This window comes from Patagioenas fasciata, chromosome 5, assembly GCF_037038585.1.
Source record: "Patagioenas fasciata isolate bPatFas1 chromosome 5, bPatFas1.hap1, whole genome shotgun sequence".
Taxonomy (NCBI): domain Eukaryota; kingdom Metazoa; phylum Chordata; class Aves; order Columbiformes; family Columbidae; genus Patagioenas; species Patagioenas fasciata.
Window position 1 is genome coordinate 66620211 of NC_092524.1, and position 24272 is coordinate 66644482.

Here is a 24272-nt window from a genome sequence, read left to right on the forward strand (position 1 = left end):
GGAGCAGCAAAATTCAACTTCAGCAGCTGAGCAGCTCTGTGCTGCCCCTGAGGAGCAGCGGCCCCGTGGTGGGCATGTCCTTTTCCCTTCTTAGCCCCAGCGTGAGACAAGCAGGTCCCTAAAGAGGCCAAACGTCAAGTAGCAGAGTTCCTCCAGCATGCTGCTGCTCAAGACATCTCCTTTTGCCTTCAACGAGGAAGCGATGACCAAAGCCTACAACACAGCGTCAGTGCAGCAGAAACCACCACAAACAACCTGTTGCCACGAGAAAGTTGTGCGAGGCAAAGGAAGGCACCTTTGTATAACAGCAGCTCTGAAGCTCCTATAATCCTTTGCAGGTTTTTTTATGCAGCAGAAAGTTCACATTGAGACAAGTGAGGAGTTGGTTGGAATCATGGAGCAGACAAGGAGTTTTCCTCACATTTATTCAGTGTCACAATTCTTGCCCTACCTCCAGCTTCCGAAGGCAAAATATTACACCACGATTTAAAAATTATTCAGAAAGACCTTTCAATATATAAAATAAACTTTACACGTAGTCTCCACTTTTATACAAAAAGAAAATAGCTTTTTTTTCCCCTCTTGTACAAAATATTTGTCATCAGCAGGTTACAGATTATCAGCCAGGAACAGGAGGTCCAGCAAGTGGTCTTCACCAAGGAGTGGCTGGCAGTGTGATGGAATGATGGGGTTTGTCCGTTTTTAGAGAGTAAAAGCAGTAAGACTTTAAGTGTCTCTTTTCTCCAATTAATTCACCGCATATTTCGTAACATGTTCCTGAAGTTTTCCAGTTCTCTAACGCTTGTTGAAATCCTGTGTGCAAAGAAAGCAAAAGGGAAACATTAGAGCAGCAAATGCGTCACACCTTATTTAAAATTCAAGAGAAAGGGACTGCTATCAAGTGAAGCTTCAAGGAGCTTTGAGGAAGAGAAAATTTGGCATTTCAGCTAAATTAGACTGTGGTTACAACCCAGACCCTTCACTAATTTCACAGATTTTTAAAGTAAGCACTGAGAAACATGGCAGAACAGGATGGTACGGAGAGCTCAGCGGTGATCAGACAAACCCATTAACTAGAGGTCCAGAAACACACCATAATATTACGAGCTGTGTGGCAAACCACAGAGTCTCTGTGCAATATAAGCTCGTTTCTTCTGAAGGATTTTTTTTGGTTGTTTGGGTTTTTTTGGTGGGTTGTTTTGTTTTCTTTATCTCCTGCCTCATGCGTAGATGAGGTTCTTAGGGACATGGGTTAGAGCTGGACTTGGCAGTGTGAGGTTAATGGTTGGACTTGATCTTAAAGGTCTTTTCCAACCAAAATGATCATAAGATTTTCCTGCTGAATGTCTCCAGGGTAGAGCTTTAGCTGGGCAGCAAAAATCCTTTGTAAAAAGAGTTTGCAGAAACATCTGGGTCTGTCAACACCACTGAGCAGTAATGTATAACCAAAGGGTCTTGCAGTCTCCTCTCCCCGCTGAAGGCCTCATTATCCTCTTTTTCTGCCCAAAACTCCACATCCAGTGCTCTACAAGGGCTGGACGGATGGATTCCTGTTCAACCAACCGCTGCAAACAGATCTGGGTACAAAATGCTGGAAGTGTGAAGCCTAAAGGAGAGCTCTGAAGTGAGAACAGAACAACAGCAACTCTTGTCTGGGGACAATGTGCTCTGAGGACAGAGTCACAGTTTCTTAAAAAAATTTTTTTTAAAAATATCACCGAATTCTTTATATCTTAATACAAAAGCTTCACTGAATCCCTCACAGAAATGTCAAGTATAAAGAAGTTGTTTAATATTGTTCCAACTGTTGCACTTAACATCATCTGACATTTGAAAGCCTCTTTATGAGCCACTGTGATCAGAGCAGGAGTTAACACCGGTTTGCTGATAAGAACTGCCTGTTTAACCTTAAATAGGATGTAACAACAGCAACTTGTGTAAAAATAGAGGAAAAGAGTGTCAAACTAACCTTCCAAAAGCATTAAATAAGGCAACGATTTCTTGTCTTGTCAGCTGGAATCCATAGGAGGGGCCGCTTTCAGGTATATTTTCTATCAGTTTTTCAGAGAAGAGGATCTTGAGCGCCGTACCCAAGCCCTGCGTCTGTGCATGACAAACAAGATCATTTAGGAGCGGGGAGACATCCAGGGCCTGACTCACACGTTTAACTTCCCTTCTTCATCTTTGCAAGGATTCCTGTTGACATCATCTTAACAAAGCCAGGCTTGGATTTCACTTAGCACAGCTCAGAGAAGGGAGCAGAACAGCATCAGGACGCTTTATTTATTTAGTGTCACTGCAGAACTACCCAGCAGAGCCTTCGACCATGTGTAAAATTCAGTGCAGATCTCACACTCCCAATTTTAGGGCACCCAGATGCTCTGTGCCCCCTCCCCTTTCTTTGGGAGCAGCTGTGGAAGGTTAAACTCAGTTTTCAACTGCAAAAGCAACTGCTGCCAGGCCTGGCAAGCTGGAATCAACACGCTGCATCCTGCTGACCGGACCAGGAAACGATCCCAGCAGCACTGATCTGTATTTAGGAGCTGACCGGTATGTAAGAACCGCATCTGCACACCAGAGTCCCATCAGATGAGGTGCTGCAGACACGGCCCCAGCTCCCGACAAAGCTTACCTGCAACTTCCCCCACAGGCGACATTTGAAGCAGCCAACACAGTCCATTATCTTAGAAATATTCTTAAAGTGTAGCTTAAATTCCTCCTAGGGGAAAAGACATTTTGAGTTGATCGTGATTATGCGCTAATTGTGACTTCTTCTGTGTCTTAATCCAAATCCAATAATGGATTGAGGTTCTTAGAGACGTGGGTTAGTGCCAGAGTTAGGTTGTAGTTGCACTTGATGATCTTATGCGTCTCTTCCAACCAAAATTATTCTATGATTCTATGATTAATCCTGGACTTCAGGCTAAATTCAGTGGGACTGAGCGAAATGCTTCCTAAAGCGGGAACCCCCACTCTCCTTCAGGCATACCCTGCACCCACCAGCACCCCAACCATTCAGAAAGCAAAATTAAATGGAAATACCTGATACCTTGCACATACTAGGGTCCCTTTCAGATATCCTATTATCCCAGACGCACACTTGAAAACACCCTTCAGGTACCAAATGCCCCAAAGGGAAGGACTGGCCAGTTACCTTTAGTTTAGCAGCTTCTTTTTTATTCCCTGCAAACAACGAGTTTTCATCGAAATGCAGTGGGAAAGACCTGAAATAGAATGAAAAGAGTTTTATCTCTGCACAGCTGATTTGTACAGCTGAAGCATCTGGTTAAGTGAGCAGATGAAACTACGAGGTGTTAGGTATTGGACATCTCTAGATGTATTTTAAGTCAAGCTGCTTGTTTCTTAAATCTCTTGGAGACTTTCAATTTTAGCTTGCATCTCACTTTAGAGACATTTTCAGCAATCACTCTGTGGTTTCTAAGCAATTTTAGTCTGTTTTCTAACAGATATAAGCACTGAGAGCATGGGAGCGTGACAAGATAAATTCAAACATCAATCACATTAGGAGACGCTCATTTCTATCTGGTTCCAGTATCTTCCATTCCTATTACTCCAAACTCTGTCCAATAGCCCAAACCTCTGTTACAAACAGGTTTAGGATTTTTTTTCCTAGTTTAAAAAACACTGATATTCCACAGATGAGTCAAACAGGTAACCAATTTCAGAGCTGACACAGAGGCGGTTATTAAATTCAACTCTGCTAAATCCAAATGGCTGCCTAGACTATTAAACCGTGGGTTTAATTACCCTGGTTTGCAACTTGAATACAGATACCAGTGTGTTCCCAGCAATATTACCCTACTGCACAAATCACACTATTTCACTATAGGAACAAACCCAGAACCTGCATTTCTGGGCGCTTTAAGTCAAAGGTTAAGCACACTGAAGGGTTGGAGGAGGTTAATTACTTGGCCAAATGAAGAATTTCCAGCAATTGGTTTTTCATTTCCGCGTCATGACTTTTATTCCCCGTGTAGAGCTGGAAACCTGGGCGCTCGAAGAAGGGCAGCACTTTGGAAAGTGCCCGCAGCTCGATCAGGTAGAGGAAATACAGGTTCTTGAGTCTTCGGGGACCTTCTCCTCTGGTGATGACTTCATCAAACCTCTGCTGGAACTCGGTAACATTGGGGCCCCATTTCTTCTCTGACCAGGTATCTGAGAGAATTTAAAAAAACAACAACAAAAAAGCTCTGAGCAGTGAGATCCAAGCTGTGTAATAATCACAGCCCTTTCACAAACCACAAATAGTTCAGGAGTCAAAAGATGGAAGATTTATCTAAACTCAAACCCCAACAAATGCAGAATTCCTGCAGACCTTTGTCAGTTGGTTTAAGACACCACCCAGGCTTACAAGCAAAAGCTAAAAATGGAGGCTGCTCATTTTAAATTTTAAAATCAAATCAGTTGAAGAGCTTCTCGTCAGTCGGGCTGAGTGTTTCTGAGAGCAGACAGTGCAGACCTCCCGATGTCATCACCCTGGGATGCAGCGTGGGGACAACAGGCTCAGAATCTCCCTAATGACCAGGGACATCTTAAGAGAATTAATTCCTTCTATTGTGGAAATGCAAGAGAACAGCAGCAGCCAAGGATCACAGAGACCGACCTCTATTTTCCATTATCAAGCCCACAAGCTTCACAAAGAATATTTCTGTTTCCTCATCCTATTGGGTACTTAACATTATATTAAGTATGTAGTGGAAGATATAACACAATCATATGAAGTCGGTGTATAACAATGAAAAAAGGGACAAGCTTTATCTTCTAAATCACCAGTGGATAACCAGCCCAGCAGGAATGGGCTCCTGTCCAGCTCCCAGCTGAGGTCAGCTCTGCACAATGTGCTCACAGCAACTGGAGATGGGAAGCCCTGCATGGATCCAGCTGAGGAACATCTCAGAGCAGAGATCATCTTCTGGGGCTTCAGCTGGAGAACAGGAGCTGAGGGGAGACCTTCTGATCTCTGAACTGCCTGAAAGGAGCTTGGAGCCATGGGGAGGTCGGGCTCCGCTCCCAAGGAACAAGTGATGGGATGAGAGGAAATGGCCTCAAGTTGCACCAGGGGAGGTTGAGGTTGGATCTTGGGAACAATTTCTTCTCAAAAAGGGTTCTTGGGCATTGGAACAGGCTGCCCAGGGCAGTGGTGCAGTCACCATCCCTGGAGGGGTTAAACAGATGCAGAGATGAGGTTCTCAGGGACATGGGTTAGTGCCAGGGCTGGGTTAATGGTTGGACTCGATATTGAGAGGCTTTTCCAACCAAAATCATTCCATGATTCTGTGATTCTGCAGCCTTTCACCAGCAGAACGTGTCCCTTTCTACACAAGCCAAGCAAAGACACTCACTTGGCTGTCTGTAACCAACCTTATTTTCTTAATCCTCTCTGCAATCCCAACTCATCTCTTGCCTTTGATGTTTCCCTTGTTATTCTGTCTCCCAGCTCTAACATGGACTAACTCACATTGAGGTGAGGCCTACATGCACTATAGACACTCAAACACAATTACTAGGTTAAATCTAAATTACTTACCAAACAGCTCTCTCTAAATCTGTACTTGATTTTTGTAAGCTTTAGCAGAATAAAGGTGGTAGATTCAGGCCATAGGTACCACTCAAAAGTACCACAACTAAATCCTTGAGGAAATCAGTCAGAACCTGCATCCCACAGCCCTTGGCCACACAAGATGCAAAAATCATGTTTTTACATTGCCCTCAATTTTCAATCTCAGGGCTGAAATTTAGATTCTTCAGATAGCTACTTATCGACAAAGGGACACAAAGGAAATGGAATCATAGAATCATAGAATGCTAGGGATTGGAAGGGCCCTGGAAAGCTCATCCAGTGCAATCCCCCCATGGAGCAGGAACACCCAGCTGAGGTTCCACAGGAAGGTGTCCAGGCGGGTTTGAATGGCTGCACAGAAGGAGACTCCACAACCTCCCTGGGCAGCCTGGGCCAGGCTCTGTTACCCTCACTGAGAAGAAGTTCCTTCTCAAGTTTAAGTGGAACCTCTTATGTTCCAGCTTAAACCCATTACTGCTTGTCCTACCATTGGTTGTCACCGAGAAGAGCCTGGCTCCATCCTCCTGACACTCGCCCTTTGTATGTTTGTAAACCCTTTTGGCTAAGATCAAGTGTAGTGTAGTGTAGAATATGGAAATGGATCAAGCATCTTGGAAAAGCACCGCTGAGCACTTCACAGTCTGGGTGAGTTTGTTGCTAAACTGATCATCATAATGCCAGGATAGGAAGGGATGTCCTCGATATGCAGTTAGAAACGCACTCCAGAATAACCTCAGAGCAAGAGCAGAAGGAATACGTACTGGAAGTCTTGGTGCAGAGCACCAACCAGCCATTTTCAGACCTGAAGGCACATGGTAGCTGCACTCCCGATTCTGTTACACAACCTGTGTGCTGGGCGAGCAAGTGAAAAGCACAGAAAGAGGCCTGGACGCTGCCGGAACCGGTGTTTAGTGGAGCCACAGAAGTGCCAATTTAGGACGGAAGCAGAGGAACTAAGGCAGAAAAGCAGCATTTACCTTGTAAAAGGTACCTGGCGCTCAGATGGATGTTGATGCTTGCATGCAGACCAGAAATGAGTTTGTAGAAAGCTCTTTTCTCTACGCAGACACCTGAAAAAGAAATGAGCACTTCAAGATACTGAAAGAATGCATTGAATTTTCCTCTCCTGGCTGTCAAATCTAATCCCACTTGAGCATGGCCAGTAACTCCCACCCACTCCCCAGCCTTTTGTCCTTCATCCCAGGAAGAGCAACCGAGTTTCAGGAAAAATAATTACCTTTCAGCCACTTGTAAAACGTCTGCCCTGGGAACAAAAGGCAAACAAGCACATCAGTTTGAGATGCCTTACAGCACCGGGAGGGCCTTACCACACCATGTTGTGTTTTAGGCCACTTCTTTCGGAGCAAAACAGGATGATACACCAATGAGAAAGGGCAGCACCTGATGCCACCTCCAAGGAGCCCCCAGAGAACCTCTGCCCGCTCCCGTTCGCAGAAGCGGGGAGAGGAGCCTTAGAAGAGCTTGAAAATAGTTCTCTCCCCCCACACCCTTCTGACTGATGCTTCTGTAACACGGTGTGGCAGCAGCTAAACATATTCATGGTCGTTCTCACCCACCTCAGCAAGGGCTGCAGAACCGCATAGTGTAGGGGGAAAGAAGGATCATGGATGGATTGCTTTTCTCCTCTGGCCAGGGTGGGGAGATGGGTATTTTTATTAAAAATAAAAGAGTGCAAGCAAGCGTGTACAATCACAAAAGTCAGCGTTTCACCTACCCCCTACTACTTGAAAGTAATTTGAACAATACAAATACGGATTTGGGGATAATCTGGAGACACAGCCGTGCCATGGACACAGTCCTCCCCAGCTCCTACCAGCTGCCACAGTCTTCTCAAAGCTCCAGCCTCAGAGCTGCTTTCTCAGCAGTAACAAGCAGTGAAAAAATACACATAGAAGCCCCATTCCTGAAGGCTTAGGACACTTCAGTGATGCCCTTCAAGTACGACTTATACTCGTAAAAACCTGCTGGTGCTTTTTAAGAGCCCCACACGAGGATGGGACAGGGAGCTCAGAAGGGCCTCCCCAAAGGAAACACAGCGGAATTTGAAGACAACTTCTGATTTTGCCCAACCAGGTGCGTTATCTAATGGTACAGCTTGTGACAGCAAGATAAAGACACTACATTTGTTTCTGTTACCAGTAAAACCAGAGTGCCACTTACCTCCTTCATCTCCTGGTCAAAACCAAGCACGAGTGGTGAAGGGAGAGAAAAGATGAGATAAAAATTACACATGACCAAAATTAAACTCCAAACCACAAACATTAAGATCACCCTGTTAATGGGCTCTGACAAGAGACCGAGCCTCTCCAGTGTGTTCCAAATACAGAAAACATCATCGCTGACTGCAGCAGTGGACACAGCAGATGAGCAACGCTCCTGAATAACCTGACCGATGCAGGAGGGATCAGTATTTGCAAAGGAAGCAAAGCCACTACGGAGCTGAAGCAGAAAACAAGGGACACGAGTGTCCACCTCTGCCAGAGATCTCCTGTGTGACCTCTGACAGGACACTCAAACACCCCATCCCTCGTTCCTGCAGTTTATTAATTGCTTGCAGCAACTCTGGCAGGTTTCAGGTCAGATTCTCTATTTTCACGTCCTCCTGCTTCCTTACCTGCAAAGCAGCAATTCCTCCCTCTCCCCGCAGTGTCCCTGGATTATTTCAGTCAGATCTTGCCCTAAAGAACTGAGGTGGTCAGGGGAAGCACCGATATTGTAAAGGACACTGCTGTTATTTTATAGCACACTGTACATTGCCTGCACCGCTGCTACTCCTGAAGTGCCACTGCTTTGCACTGGGGTCAAAGGCGGTGGGGGGGAAAGCACCTCCACAGTTTAGGGAAAACCAAGAGACAGCCCTGGATGGCACTCAGGTCAAATAAAGAGAGCTTGATGATGCTCTAGACAGGACAGCAGGAGACATGGGGTCTCTTAACAGCTGTGGGCAAGAAGCTCTTATGTTTCCAAAACCCCTCCCTAGTTTTATTTACATACTTAGCCTCAGTCTCTACGGCAGAGTTTCTCTTACTGGATAGTTTCCCCAGAGGATCCCAGCCAGGTTCTTATTTCAGTCCGTACAGATGGTTTGGCATGGCCAAGCACAGAAACCAGTGATCAAGGAAGAGCTCAGGGTTCAGACCTGCTCCCAGTCCCTCCAAAGCTCACATTTCTTCCAGGAGTGGAGGATCAGCCTTAATTTCTCCATGCTGGATGCCAGAAAGTCACACTTCCAGCTGCCTTTGCATCAGCCATAAAATCCTACACTTAATCAAAGAGCTACAACATATTTCTCATTCAGTAGCAGTAGCTCAGAGAACATTTACTGTTCCTGGAGCTGGGATCATAACACTGCTAAACCACTTAGCGAGATAAGAAATGTCTCACCTCTACCAGATGCCAAAGGTCTTTTTACATTCTGAGGCCTAGAAGAAAAAAAATAAAATCATTTAAATAAGATATGTAAATACGCGAGTGTCTCCTTGCTGTGCAGAAACGCAGCACAGCAGAAGTAGTTACTGTATAACAGTAATGCTCCTCTGCAGTCATATAGCCTAAGGAGATCTAAGAACCCCTTCCGTGCTCAGCTTTGCTTAGACAGGAAAGGCGTAGAACAAAATGTGGCCGCCTGCTTTTTTTAATTATATTTTTTTTTAATTATTATTTCTTTAGAAAGAACAGCCAGGAAAACTCAAGTGTCTACTGAGGTGCTAGTGGACATTATCCCATGGCCTTGGCACAACATGATATGCTAGTATGAACAGGGAGGAAATCACTAGAATTGTAGAATCATTTTGGTTGGAAAAGACCTTTAAGGTCATCGAGCCCAACTATTAACGCAACACTGCCAAGTCCATCACTAACCCATGGCCCTGAGAACTTCATTTATGTGTCTGTCCAACCCTCCAGGGATGGTGACTCCACCACTGCCCTGGGCAGCCTGTTCCAATGCCCCACAGCCCTTTGGGGAAGAAACTGTTCCCCAGCTCCAACCTCAACCTCCCCTGGTGCAACTTGAGGCCGTTTCCTCTGGTCCTGGCGCTTGCTCCTTGGGAGCAGAGCCCGACCCCCCTGGCTCCAAGCTCCTTCCAGGCAGTTCAGAGATCAGAAGGTCTCCCCTCAGCTCCTGTTCTCCAGCTGAACCCCCCAGGTCCCTCAGCTGCTCCCATCACACTTGTGCTCCAGCCCCTTCCCCAGCTCCGTTCCCTTCTCTCAACTCTCTCCAGAAAGCTCAGGGCAGGCAGGACTACAGACCAGTGCCCACCAGCACTGTGCCTCAGCCCCAGGGGTAGCCCCAGGTGAGCTCACACTGGCACAGACTGGGCTGAGCTCCCCTCACCAATGCATTGGCCAGGGGACAGGACTGCGCGCCCAGGACCACGTCACACAGAGACGCGCAGCCCCTGCCAGGCTGCTGTCTCACCACATCGGGAGCCTGCAGCGGGACAAGCTGTGGGACAAACAGCCGAGGGGGCTCAGGGGACAGCCACACAGCCCAGCCCATCCCCTCCTGTCACAGCCCACACTGCACCAGCATCGCAGCACAGACAGGGGGATGGGGATTAACAAAACAGTTAAAGCACATGCAGCCCCTCTGCAAAAAAAAATTCAGCGCCTTCAGGCTGGTGGAATCTGTCTCCCAAAGCACCTACTTGAAGCAATTTTCTTCGTAAATACTGTTCCAAATTTTCCAGGCATCCGGTCCTTTGTAGCCAGTATAGCGTTCAGGATTCAGGAGTAAATCCACGTACTCCGCATCAGGAGAATAGATGTCTGCGAAACAGAGTGCTGGGTCAGTGACACAAAAAACTTCTGAAGGAAAAAGTCATCCTCCAAGGCTGATCCAGCCACCCCTTCGCATACCAAACAGTCTTCCCAGCAGAAAGACCGGCTCATCCCTCTCCAGAGAGGCAGGTGCATAACATGTGCTGCATATCAACCCGCTGCAGCAGGGTGCAGCTCACCGGCCTTCAGGGCTATCGGAGCGTGAGGCCGCTGGTGGCAAAGCAGATTCTGAGCACGCTCCATCCAAACTGCTAACTTGCTAAACACGGCAAGAGCCTGACCAGCAACGAAGCTTCATCAGAAATACTATATTTGCATTCTATTTTCAAAATATCGAGGGCAGGGGGCGTGGAAAAGAGGAAAAAAAATGCTATATATGCTCCAGGCTTGCTGAAATATTACACATTGGCCTGGAAGTTCTGCAGAGGTGCTTAAAATCCCATTAGAAGGCTTGTCAGATCAAACAGGTCCCCATACCATCAGCTTCGCAGAAGCTGTCTGAGGAGTCGTCGTGCCATGTCCACTGGAGCACTGCCTGCTGGGTTTCCTTGCTGCAAACAAAGTGGGAAAGGACCATCAGAAAGAGGCACTAACGCTGGTATCCTTCGAGGCAAATAAGGTTTATGGATAAAGAAGTCAAACCTCAAAGAGCCATCAACAGCTCCAAGTCTCTTGGCTTCTTCACATTCTTCAGCAAGGTTATTGGCCTCTTCTGAATACTGGATTGAAAAACAAAGGGTTGGGGAGAGAGGAAGATTAATAAGCGGTTTTTCTACTGTTATAATTCTGCCTTTAATGCAGTAGCCAGTTGAAGTCAGAAACATTTCTATGATTCATCCCACCCTGTATTTCCACAGGGTGCCTGCAGACACCCAGAGGTTCAGGCAATTGTGGTGACTGTTGAGGGACTGGCAGCAGCCTCTGGCACTGCTGCAGGAGCATTTTGTGCCTGAGGACGTTTGGTTTTGGAGACGTTTCCAGAGACTTCAATGGGGCACTTGATGGCTCCTTAGCACCTTTTGTGCCCCACTGTGCCTGTCCCGACCTACACATTTAGGGTGGCACCAAGGTGCTGACAGTCACATCCTCCCCTACCCTGGGGCAGGGTGACTTCACCTCCACCAGCTGGTGAGGCAGGACCCTCAACAAAGGAGGTTCTCAGAGAAGCTGAGAAGCTTCTGGACCATGTTGTAATGCCCACAGCCACATCTGACCAGGTTATAAAATGGGGTCCCTGTCAAAACCCCCCTTTGAGGGACCTTCTTGGAGCATTGGGTCCATTAACTAGAGCCCTCCCCTTAGACTGGGACGCTGTCTCAGGAGACTTTCTGTGATTGAGAGCACCTCACCTCCTCACTTGGGTGAGTGGTTATCTACTGGATATACCCTTGAACGAATCCTCGCCTAACCCAGGCCAGTGATTATTTCTTGTGGGTCCCCTGGAGTCAGAGGGCTCTGGTTTTGTTTCTTGTGAGTGTGTGCATGCACACTGTGGATCCTCATTATTCTCATGTTGTTGTACCCAATAATCTCCTCAACTGATAACCAAACCTGTATTTTATGTTCTCGGAGTTCTAAATAATTGTATAAACGCCATTTCTAGTCGGTTTATTGGCTGTAATTTCCGGCTAGAATAAAGTCTGTTTTGGAACGTGTTGTCCACCTAAAGTTGACTTTTGGGGTGCCTCTGTGACAGAGTCTCCTAAAATGCTGTACATTAGTGGAAGGGAATACCTGACCTCGGGGCAGCCACCTCTTTAGCACAAGCCAAACACTTGAAGGGGCTAAAACTTCAGCCACAAAGTGCGTCTTGACAAATACTGCCCATCTGATTAACGCAGCTTTTTGGCTTTTATCAGCTGCAGTGACACAAACTGGTGCCATAAGCAGTGTCATTTGCACCCCAGCAAACCCACCTTGTAACTTGAGGATCTGATTCCATCAGGGACTTTGTCCTGAAAGACAAAATTGAGCACCTGCTACATCAGGGGCTGACGTGGCCTTTCAGCCTGATCTTGGAGAAAGATTAGGAAGGTTACCGCAGTTTCTAGAAGTTAGAAAGCAAGCAAAGCCCTCAGCTTAGCTTACAACACATCCGATTTCTGGCTCCTCCACAGCCTGAGGTTAAGCAACATTCTCGGGTGCTTTATCCTGATTTTTCGCAAGACTCTTCTGCAAAGGTCAGCAGCCTTCCAGGCTCTGTTCTGCTTACCCAAGCCTGAGGTTGGAGGAGCCAGTATAAACATCAGAGGAGCTGGAGCTGCCTCCGATCAGCTGATGTCTGTCTGCCGGCGATGCCAGCGCTCCATTTAAAAACTGTAACTTAAAACTTCACTTTTACCACTCAAAAGCGTAATGTCAGGCTTGCCAGCCCCACACACAACGTAATCAGGTCCTAAATTCTCCTCAGCTTCCATTTCCTCCATCACTAGGAAGGCAATAAAGCCACTTCTGCGCTGCAGGAGCAAATGCTATGATGGCCAACAGCACAGGAAGAGAAATATTAAGCAGTGAAAATGAGTGATTTTTGTTGCTTTCAGAATGAAATGGACCCAAATCAAAATAATTAAAACCAGCAGCAACGCAGTCAGTTCTTAAAATAAGGACGACTTCTAACGTAATTGTAACATTACTCCTTCGTATTGGTCATAATCGTTACCAGAAGCAGCCTTTATGAGGAAAAAAAAAACTTATTTAAACAAAAGGTAGGGTTATTTCAGTTGGGAATTAAAAAAACAAATCATCACCCTATTTTGAGTTCACAATAGGTGATTTTTGAAGATCAGAGAAGGAAAGGACACTTGTGTGACAAGTAGGGTAGTTGATGGGAGAGAAAACAGAGAAATGCAACATACATATCAGAATGTATATAATAAGTGATGCCCACGCACACCCCCATACCAGATCATGTCAAGGTACCATATCAGCTTTGATATTTACGTCAGGTTACCACGGAGTTACCAGGTGAGGGGGACAGACACCTGCTTCATCACAGCTCATTTGGAATTATACATGAAAATAAACCAAATTCTCATTCACTCCCTTTCTGTTCCCCTTCTTTTCAGGCAGACACCTGCACTCAAGGCATTTTAGCTCAGCGAACAAAACCCTTTTGTCCGGGATACAGGAACAAGAGCGTTCGCTTTTGTACTGGGAAACAGAGGAAAGAGCCTATTCAGGTAAAGAGAGAGGGCTGGAAGGGGCCTGGTTGGATTTATCAGCCAAAACGGCAAATCACGTGGGCCAACAGTTTGAATATCCTGGCAACTAATACAAGAGGCACCTCTTGTAACAACAGCAGATTTGCCCAAAAAATATGTCAGAGATACCAAAAATGAAAGAGGGACCGTGAGACGTTTTTGGCCATTCACAGAGGGTTGGGTATTAAAAGCCTAGCTTTTAATTATTTAACATTCCTTCAGTGTTCAGAATTTAGCATTTTTGTCTTTCTCAGGGATACCAGAAAGCTCCATCACAGCCACAGTTTTGCTATAGTTACAATAACGAGAAAAGTCAGTCACTTGCCTGCTTCTTCCTCTTGGTCTGCAAAAGCCAAATGTAGAAAAGAGGCAAAAGAATGAATTTGGTACTTACAGATGGGCAGGGCTTTACGGCGCAGTCTCTGATTCCACAGTGACTGTTGTCATTCCAAAAAGGACAAGGTTTCTGCAGGTTTACCTACAAATAACACATTATCCTATTAGACGTTTCCTCAATGCCATCAAGTCAAGCTTCCACACCTCAGTTCACCAAGACTCATCTTCGGCGCCTCAGTGCAAGACTTGAGATGCCAACAAAACTTAGAGCAAGGCTGAGTGCAGGGAGAGTGGAAACAGATGGTGTTATTGATCGTAAGCAAAGTTGATCACGCTCATTCAATCATCCCTCATACGAGATGTGTGCACCCATGGAATATTGCTCTACTTCATGAACCTTGGGGATGGTTTGCTCCTCATTTATTGAATTTCTGCCATCCTCCTGTGGCCAGAGTCCAGGTCCTCTGCTGTCAAGTTGTTAGCAATCAGAACACATAACCACGGGTGTAGTTATATGTGGTGCTTTATTCCAGCGCTGGGAAACCAGGGGTTCGCACCCAAAGGTGGCTTCGACGGTCAGTTTAAGTTACACAGTATTTATACAGTCCATTCACATACATATTCATATATTCATTAGGATACGTAACAGTTACTCAACATTGATTGCAACATCTTGGAACTACTTTGATCATGCGCGGCGTCCTCTGGTGGTCTTTTAGGGGGTCTTTGGGATGAAGTAAGTAGTCTTCATCGCTTCTGTCCTTTTCACCTTTGGGTACCGCACATGCGTACTACTTCTATAGTTAGATAACTGCTGACTTGCTCAACCTCCAGAGATACTGTATATACTTCTTCTCATCCTATGCGTATTTGGGCTAAGATAAAAGCTAGGTTGATAAGATACGAGTATACTTGAATCCCTTATTAGGTAAAACACGATATGCTTGAACATCCTTTCAGGGACAGTTTACAAAACTGATTCATCCTTTCAGGAACATTTTGTAAAACTGATTCTGTTACTAACAAAGTCACCTTCTGGGCTTGATGGGAACAAATAATCGCTTGGGGTTTACCAGGCTATCACTCATGTCCTTGTTATCAGTACAGGTTATTCTTGTAATCTTTGCTTTGTTGTTTCTTCTTTCACACACAGACATCTCCATTCATATCAATCTTAACATTTTTGTTATAAATCCCAACACTGGAAGGGGAGACAACATTAATTTCTGTAACAAATCCCAGTCTTGCTTTTCTGTGAGTTGGTATCAAGTATCCTTTTTCCAAAACAACATTTAACAAGACTTTGTGGGTTTGGTGGAGATCGGAAGCACAGAGAGGCAACTCTACCCCAGTAATCTTATATATGGATCTGTTCTAATTTGCAGTGAAGTTGGAAACTTTCTAAACTGTTCTTACAGAAGAGGAAATACTTGTTTTTGTCTGCAGAAACAATCAGGCAACAGTCACTCTTCAGAATCCACCTAATGACAATGGTCTGGCAGCCACCAATTCACCTGATCATCTGGTGACTAAACCCCCTTTCCATGTCAATGGGAAGACACCAAGAATACTCAGGTTACAAACTGTGGATCTCCAGCCATCAACATTTTGGAGCAACAGCTGAACAAAAGAAGTCATTTCATTGGTCTGCCACTTAAGGTCTTAAGAGGGAAAAATGCATTTAAAAATGAATTAAAATTGTGCATCTTCTAAGCGCGTTGTACCACATTAAGATTCTCCTGATAACAGAAGAGTCCCACTTACTGACTGCATCCTTAAACTATCAGGATTGAAATGTGGGTGTCTGATTTTTAAAGATTCACAATCACATCAAGGGAAATTAAAAAAAAAAAAGCAGCAGCACACAAAAGAAATACAATTTTTGCATGAGAAAATTACCTTGTAGTATCTAAAATAGTCACTTCCCAGAAGTTCATTCAGTCTAGGAAAGAGCTTGTAGTTGTTGAAGGCATCGATGGTTTCTACATCACAGGTGCAGTCATCTAAGTGACCAGTAACCTGTTGGATAGAAAAGGACAACTGAATGTGAACAATTTAGCGGTACTTTTTAACATTGCAGACAATAAAACAATCCACAATTTTATTTCGTTTTACCAGTGAGTCCACTAGTTAAGTTTAATTGGAATTAAACAACATTAAGCCAGACTGTGCTGAACTGGCAGAGAACTTTCAATGCATCCTTTAGGATGTGTCCTGTACTTGTGGCTTGGGAGCAGGTGGTTTTATTTGGCAACACTTTTCCCAAATAAGCACATACTGATATATCAGAACTCATTGACGTCAGAATGACAGGCATTAGATGGACTCTTCCATCTCTTTAAAAAGCAGAGATGGCAGATACATCCGACTACACCGTGTCATATACATACACAAAAAACACATGGCCCTTGTCCATGTATCAGACACAACCATATTATATATATTATATGGATATGGGCGGCTCTAACAGCTGTGAGCCTCAGGGTCTCGTCCAACCCAAATGATTCTATGATTCCATGAAGAAGCCAATCACTCCTGCAGGATGGCACACAGGTGAGAGCTGCCCTTTGCAGAAGGGCCCAGTTCAGCAATAACAGCACTACTGGCAGATGACAGCACTCACAGAAAGCCCTTGTTAACCACCGCGCTGCAGCCACGTGTTTGATTTAATCAGAGCCACAGCAACCGCCGCGGCTTCTCTCCTGGCAGAGCTATTTGGCAAGAAAACATTTGCTCCGAATCTGATGTAGGAAGCCAATACTTCTTGCATCATCCCAAACAACTCAACAAGCTGTGTGCAAGCCCCGAAGACAAAAAACAAAGCGGCAGCACAAATCCAGCTCTGGCTTTCTGACACGTAGATGACTGTCTGGATGACAAAGCTGCACAGCACACAAGTAGTTTTGCTTCCCCCACACCCCCTGATGAGTACTTGGGGAAATCACCCTGGCCAAATCCAGTGTTGCTACTCATTCACTCCCAACAGCACGCCAGGGATTTTTCCTGGATGTTGATATAACAACACAACACATGGCAAGCTGCCATTCCCCAGTACAGGATAAATCTGGGGTTTAAGATCAGAGAGTTGTTTTAAATCAATATTATTGATTCATGAAGCAAAGAACAGGATGCTTGCCAGTCTGTGATAAGAAACCCTCTTGCCGCTTCTGGCCCAGAAAGCCTACAAAATCCTGGTAGCAGACAGGGCAGAAATTACTATTATGTACAAATATAAAAGAAGGCATGTGAGAAATATGAGCCACGTGCATTTCCAGAGAGCCCTCAGATAATTCAGGAAGAGCTACACATCAGCTTAAATAAACCCATGACAATTAGTGCTGTAGGAACGAAGCTCCCTGCCCTCCTTCCGAGAAGGAAGGCAGAGATGGAGCACTTGCCCTCAGAGCACAGAGTCACACACAACGGGGAAGGGAGGAGAAAAATAGCTTGGATTATGCATAGGAGCACCTTAAAGTCAAGTGCAAGTCTTTTCCCACCACCCTGGATGGAGGAGGGAGGAACCCAGGCTCTCAAACCCGACCGCTCCATACCAGGAATCGGTATTTTGCAAACAGCTTTTTTCAAAAGGGCTTCGGTATTTTGGACTCAGCCACACTGCTCTAAGAGGGAGTGAGGGGAAATCTACCAAACCATGTCAGAACGCCCTATTCCACGATTTGTTACAGCACTTTATTTGGAGGCTCGCTTCTATTTCTTCTGGTCACACTGAAGCCCACTGCCTCATCCCCACATATGCGCCATATTCTGTCAGGCACTTTGCATAGTAATGAAGATTAACAGCACAGCAATTAAGCTTTCCACTAGCCTGAATCATCCTTGTAAAAAACAGACGCAATTTCCTAATCCAGTTACCCAATTTAAAGCTGTTTCAAAATTTAAAAAACAACCAACCCACAAAAAAACCCCCAAACAGTAGCTGGTTGTTTGTATTTCCTGGAAACGTGGCATCTTCTGAAGCAGGCAGCTTATAGACCGGGTCTAAAAGTGGCCTACAAAAAGGACAATTTGTGGATAATCTTCAGTTGCTCCCTGTGTCCACACTGGACAGACATGTCACTGGAAGGGAATGACATCTCTGGAAGGGGTGACATCCAGCAAGGCCTTACGTGAACCATTTGCACCAGGCCTGTCTTTGCTACACCCAGCAATCAGTTCAAGCCAGAACCAATCCAGCAAAACGCTCTGAAAATGATCCAGGGTGAAGCACTGCACATGGTCCCACAATACTCAGGAGTAGATAAAGGTCCTACTTTGGAGACCTCCAAATATCCAGTGTTTGGTTTAGAAAAGCCACAATGCCACCATGAACGTGCTTGTGGGAGCAGCACAAGGGGAAGCTCTGGGAACAACTCAAGTGCTGCTGAAGTCAGAGGGAAAACTTTCTCCAAGGATTTCAGTCAGACTGTGCAGAAAAGGGCAATTTCCCTGGGCTGCACATGGCCGATAAGGTATTGCTGGCCTGCTCCCCTTCTGGCTCTGACTCCTAAGCCACTGAGCTGCTGAGGACAGCTCAGCCAGTCCTGGTGGCATCACCCGTATGTGCCCAGCCTAGAAAAGCTCACAGCCAAAGGCGTATAGACAACAGCACCAAGGGCCAAGCCTCCTCAAAGACCCAGATCTAAGCCCCAGTGATGCCACCACCAAGCAGCACTGACCCACTTTGTGACACAGGGAAGCAGGCAGGACAGGGTGAGGGGCAACGGGCACAGACTGAAACACAGGAGGCTCCATCTGAACATGAGCAGAAACTTCTTTGCTGGGAGGTGCCAGAGCCTGGCCCAGGCTGCCCAGAGCGGGTGTGGAGTCTCCTTCTCTGAGACATTCAAACCCGCCTGGACCCACCCGTGTGATCTGCTCTGTGACCCTGCGTGAGCAGGGGGGTTGCACTGGGGGATCTCCAGAGGCCCCTTCAACCACAACCACCCTGTGATTCTGTATCAGATCACTTGGCAGATCTCCACCACAGAAGTTCTCTCTTGCTCCATGACCACGTGCCACCCCAGAATCTGTTCCTTTCAGCCCTATATCCAGCCAGAGACTCTCTTGTTTTGAACTTCAATTCCTGCTGTCACAGCAGTTGACCTACAGCCCGTGTCAAACACACCTTGCAACGGGCGGTGCCACAAAACACTTCCCCTCGCTCCTCCCTGAAGTATTTATCTACATCTTCACCCTGTAAAAACTGCAACAGTTGTTTAAGATGGAACATAAATTGATCTGGTCCCAAACATGCGCCATGTGCTTACTGGCACTGGTGAATCATCGAGCTGTGCGACGGGCCGTGCTCCACCCAGCCGGGTGTGAGACCCACGGGCAGGGCTGGGGACAAGATGCAACGGAGCCGCCGGGACAGACGTGACACAAGCGGCTCCGGCTGCTGAGCCAGCACGAGGAAGGCGTTCGGCTGGCACTCTGCAACAGCCACTCTCGGCTCCTTAGTGCCAATGTACCCACCTTGTGTACGTAACACAGGCTGAAACACCAGCACACATGGACTCTGCAACATCCTTGGGTTTGGCCTGCATTTCATCTTCCTTTAGAAGCACAGAATCATTTGGGTTGGAAGAGACCCTCAGGATCATCGAATCCAACAATCACCTAACTCTGACACTACCCCATGTTCCTGAAAACCTCGTCTCCATGTCTGTTCAACCCCTCCACAGATGGTGACTCCACCACTGCCCTGGGCAGCCTGTTCCAATGCCCGACAGCCCTTTTTGGGAAGAAATTGTTCACAAGATCCAATCTGAACCTCCTTTGGTGCAACTTGAGGCTGTTTCCTCTTGCTCTGTCACTTGTTACCTGGGAGCGGAGACCAACGCCCTCCATGCTCCATCTCCTTTCAGGCAGTTGCAGAGAGCAGTAAGGTCTCCCCTCAGCCTCCTTTACCTCCATCCCAGCTCCTGCCAGTCTGCTCCCCCTGCACTGCTGGTCTGTCTCTTCCTACCTCCTTCTGCTTCCCCCAGTGTCACAGAAATGTCCCCAAGCAGTGGATTTAGGGCTTTCTTCTCTTGCTTTGAGCTCCATCCCAGACCTGTACACCATTTACTGCCCAGCTGGGCAGGAAAGAATCACAGAATGATTTGGGTTGGAAAGCGCCTTCCAAGCTCCCCCAGTGCCACCCCTGCCATGAGCAGGGACATCTTCACCAGCTCAGGTTGCTCAGAGCCCCGTCCAGCCTGGCCTGGGATGTCTCCAGGGATGGTTCAGCCACCACCTCTCTGGCCAACCTGGGCCAGGCTCTCACCACCCTCAGGGCCAACAATTTCTCCCTCATGTGTAGCCCAAATGTGTGGCTCTGGCTGCCTGCAGCGCTCCATCCAGGTCTCCTGTTCATCCTTACCAGCACACTTGGAGCAAACAGCTGGCAGCCAGGTGAGGACAGTCATGCCCAGCATCTGCCCTGGAAGCAGTCCATGCTGGCCTAGATGCTTTTTCCCTCTCTATCTTTTGCCCAGAAAACAAGGACTGGGGCTTCTGGAGCTCACACAGAAGTAAACCTCACACAGAAGTAAACCTCACACAGAAGTAAACCTCACACAGAAGTAAACCTCACACAGAAGTAAACCTCACACAGGAGCCTCAGGATGGGGTTAAACCAAGTGCTGTCAGACGGCACCTGCAAGCATCTGCCAGCCAAGAAGGACCTGCAGCTGCTCTGCCCTTGGAAGCCACCTCCTGAGCCACCCCCAGCAGAGATGGGGAGCTGCGCGAGCTATGAATCCCTGCCCCGAAGGCTGTGGGGTGAACACCAATTCTACAAGAATGCAAGAAAGTCCGTTGAGGTAACAAGGAGGTAACTCTCAGTGCCCAAACTGGCCACAGGAACACCCCCCAGGGAAACCAGCCCTCGAACCTCCTCAAAATCCCAGCCTGCCAAAAACACCTGCAGCACATCCTTAATGCAGCAACGTCGGTCTGTAAACAGAAAACGAGCAATAACTACTAGGAATATGGAGAATCAATTCATAGCTGACTAAAGCATTAATGCAAATAGGGGTATCTGGGTGGGGGACGAGCTGTCTGTAAAGTCTGAGGGAACTCTGATAGTGAAATGTTATTCAGTGCTAATGAGACAGATTGGAAAGCAGAAACATTATGTGAAACTTCAGTGGTTTTTAGTAACAGATGGAGGTTTCTAATAAAAGTTTCAGGAGTGGTTTGCAACCTCTCCAAGCAAATTAAGAGCTAAAATAATAGTCAAAAAAAAAAAGTAGGTGAGGCACTGCTCTTAGTAGTGCAGACAGACAAGAGCACAACGCCCATTCCAGAATTATGGCCTGATAAGTTAGTGCTTGAAATACAGTTACAGCAAGTGTTCTCAAAAGCAGCCCTTGTCAACTGTCCCAACAGGGGCTGATGGAGAAACCAAAGCTCTTCCATTCACCCTGTGTCAAGGCTTCCTCATCAGGAGATGGCAGGGGATGGTTCACAGGAGGAAACCAAAAGCTACACCCAAGCCTTCAAGTATAGAAGCAAAGGAAGGTAAAACATACCATTTAAGGCTTGCCCTATATTTTATTTGGTGATAAATAAAATCACCATACCAGCTCCACACAAGATGATCAGCAGATTATTTTTCCACAAAAAAGATGAGGCAGCCCTTCAGTGTGTTTTTAAAAAGGTTAAATGGTAAGTAAGGCTGAGAAATGCTGCCCTACATAACACACTTTCCCAAATGCAACAAAGCCTGGAAAAAGTCCTGAAGTACATTTGTACTGAAAATTAAAGCAAAGCATACGCCACCACATGAACAAGAATCGCGTTGCAACAAACCAAGAGTGTTCAAAGTACAACGCCAGTTCCACGTACCCAAGGAAAAAAGCTTGCGAGCCATTAATATGCCAGAATATCAGCTCATTTAGCAGTTAAGGCTTCTTATCCCACACCACACTCCTGGCTCAGGCTCCAGTCCTCAGGAGACAAGCTTCACTGTTAAGTGTGAAGCATACAAACAAAAGCCCTCTAGAGATATAGAATCAAAATCTGTGCTTCTCAGTTCTTGATCAGCACAGCTTGTGTGTACCATCTCCACATGAAACTGAAGCATCAAGAGCCACCCAGAAGGCAAAGCCAAAGCCCAGCGCACTATTGCATGTTTTCTTTCTCCACTCTCAATTTTTGATTCACGTTTAAGCACTAGGATTTTAATTCAGCGAGAGTAGGCTCTGCAATAGCTTCCTTTTTAAAAAAACAACTGAAATAGAGCACTAAATACATTCCACCATCTTCATTCCCTGATCTTGCCAATGTGCTTGCGCAAAGCCAAGTCAAAAGGAATTTGCATGGTGACCGTTCCCCCAAATCCAGCTGCTTGGTCTGATCTCTTGGTTGGCTATAGCTGGTTCTCTCATTGCTATACACCAACAGAAGGTGCACCAAGTGTGGCAGGACTGCGTGGTGTATCAGCAAGGAGAATTAACCCTGGAAGAGCTTTAATGAGCAGGGCAGCCCAGCTGAGCCCTGGGCACGGCAGGGTGGCTGGTGCTGTTGCAGCCACACTCTGTCCTGGACAGCGGAGTCAGGAGGAACAGCAGAGCTGCAGGAGCAGAGAGGAAGCAGCTCCCGGACGTTTTTGTAACAAACATCCCTGCAACATCACACAAGACCCACCTGGGTGGTTTGAGAACTGCTGCCGCAGCTGAAAGACCTTTCCTGCCAGGGGCAGGGAGTGAATCTGGGTGAGAAAGCAAGGAAGAGGGGATGCTCAGCAGGCATAAAATCATAGAATGGTTTGGGTTGGAAGGGACCTTCCAAGGTCATCCAGTGCCACCCCTGCCATGAGCAGGGACATCTTCACCAGCTCAGGTTGCTCAGAGCCCCGTCCAGCCTGGCCTGGGATGTCTCCAGGGATGGTTCATCCACCACCTCTCTGGCCAACCTGGGCCAGGCTCTTACCACCCTCAGGGGCAAAAGAATTCTTCCTCATGTCCGGCCTGAATCTCCCCTCCTTTAGTTTAAAACCATCACCCCGTGTCCTATCACAACAGGCCCTGCTAAAAAGTCTGTCCCCATCTTTCTTATCGGCCCCTTTTAAGCACTGAAAGGCTGCAATAAGGTCTGGCTAAGGTCTCGCTGGAGCTTCTCTTCTCCAGCTGAACACCCCAGCTCTCCCAGCCTGTCGAAGGACAAAAGTCCCCCTTTGCTCCAAGCACCTCCCAGCAGCCTCACTGAGGCACCTGCACCCCGCGGTGCTCACAGGAGGGTCCCCAGCACCACGCACAGAAGGAGCCGCCGCCGCCCGCCTCGTCCCGTGCCCCGCAGACCCCACCTGGCAGAAGCAGCGTCTCTCGGCCGCGCCGGGCGGCCCGTGGGACAGCACGGGCAGCAGCAGGACGGCGAGTCCCAGCGCCCACAGCCCCAGCCCGCTGCCCGCCGCCATCTCCCCGGGCCGGCACCGCCGCCGCCGGCTGAAGAAGCCGCGTCCCGAACCGCCCCTCGCCGCGGGGGAGGCGCGGCCGCTGCCGGGTACGCTCCGCTCCGCACGCAGCCGGCCCGGAAGAGCGGCCCGTTCCCCGCAGGGTGACTCACCCGAGCCGGGACGCGGTGGCCCTGCCGGGGGATGGGGAAACCCACGTACCTGCGGTGCTGCGTCCTGCTCTGGGTCCTCAGCACAGGACAGACATGGACCTGCTGGAGAGGGGCCAGAGGAGCCACAGAAATGATCCGAGGCTGGAACAGCTCTGCTGGGAGGACAGGCTGAGAGAGCTGGGGGGTTCAGCTGAAGAAGAGAAGCTCCAGGGAGACCTTACTGTGGCCTTTCTGTGGTTAAAAGGGGCCGATAAGAAAGATGGGGACAGACTTTTTAGCAGGGCCTGTTGCGACAGGACAAGGGGTCATGGTTTTAGACTAAAGGAGGGAGATTTGCTCTCTAAAACTACATGAAAGTGCATTGTAACACAGAGGGTTGGTCTTCTTATCTCCCAAGTGACAAGCGATAAGACTGGAGGAAACGGCCTCAAGTTGTACCAGGGGAGGTTGAGGTTGGATGTGGGAACAATTTCTTCCGCAAAGGGCTGTGGGGCATTGGAACAGGCTGCCCAGGGCAGTGCTGGAGTCACCATCCCTGGAGGGGTTGAACAGACGCGGAGATGAGGCTCTCAGGGACATGGGTTAGTGCCAGGGCTGAGTTAACGGGTGCACTTCATGATATTAAGGGTGTTTTCCAACCCAAATAATTCTGTGATGAACATCCGACTCGTACTCGCACGCGGCGCAGGCGGCCTGCTCACCCCGTTCCAATGCGCATGCGCCTCGCATCGTGCCTGCCCCCCGCTCCCGCCCCAATCCCTCCGGGACGGCAGGGGGCGCCGCGGAGCGCGGACCGGGCG

At 47.5% G+C, this 24272-nt stretch overlaps 2 protein-coding genes across 4 annotated transcripts in view; one reads left to right on the forward strand and one right to left on the reverse strand.

Annotated features, from left to right (window-relative positions):
* The window catches only part of GPR137C (G protein-coupled receptor 137C), a 34644-nt gene extending 18634 nt beyond the window's left edge, over positions 1-16010 (forward strand). The window contains exons 7-8 of one of the 2 annotated variants that reach the window (XR_011739464.1): positions 13450-13563; positions 15367-16010. Coding sequence is in view for 1 of the 2 variants with exons in the window: in XM_065838825.2 (XP_065694897.1) it covers positions 13450-13477 (28 nt within the window). In the remaining variant the exon portion in view is untranslated. Of the gene's footprint in view, positions 1-13449; positions 13568-15366 lie in introns of those variants that run through there. The other variant, XM_065838825.2, reaches the window with a different exon arrangement.
* On the reverse strand, positions 409-23416 carry ERO1A (endoplasmic reticulum oxidoreductase 1 alpha). 2 transcript variants are annotated; one of them, XM_065838826.2, is made up of 16 exons: positions 23213-23416; positions 15820-15939; positions 13979-14062; positions 12301-12339; positions 11027-11103; positions 10862-10935; positions 10252-10372; positions 8987-9024; positions 7763-7774; positions 6819-6845; positions 6559-6651; positions 3930-4176; positions 3155-3224; positions 2633-2719; positions 1970-2103; positions 409-813 (listed from the first exon to the last, which is right to left on the reverse strand). In XM_065838826.2, the coding sequence occupies exons 1-16, from the start codon at positions 23321-23323 to the stop codon at positions 753-755; spliced, it is 1395 nt and encodes a 464-aa protein (XP_065694898.1). In that variant the 5' UTR covers positions 23324-23416; the 3' UTR covers positions 409-752. The 2 variants fall into 2 exon arrangements, with proteins under 2 accessions (XP_065694898.1, XP_065694899.1); XM_065838827.2 differs by lacking the exons at positions 6819-6845; positions 7763-7774 and having other exon boundaries at positions 8960-9024.
* Positions 23417-24272: the final 856 nt, after the last annotated feature.

Bases quoted from the DNA above. Each gene is read 5' to 3' on its own strand.
- ERO1A (XM_065838826.2), bottom strand. From the start codon at position 23,323: ATGGCGGCGGGCAGCGGGCTGGGGCTGTGGGCGCTGGGACTCGCCGTC. The intron at 15,940-23,212 runs GTGGGGTCTGCG...TCTATCCAACAG, and splicing joins AGAGACGCTGCTTCTGCCAG to GTTACTGGTCACTTAGATGA. The intron at 4,177-6,558 runs GTAAATGCTGCT...AAATTCTCTCAG, and splicing joins CGCCAGGTACCTTTTACAAG to ATACCTGGTCAGAGAAGAAA.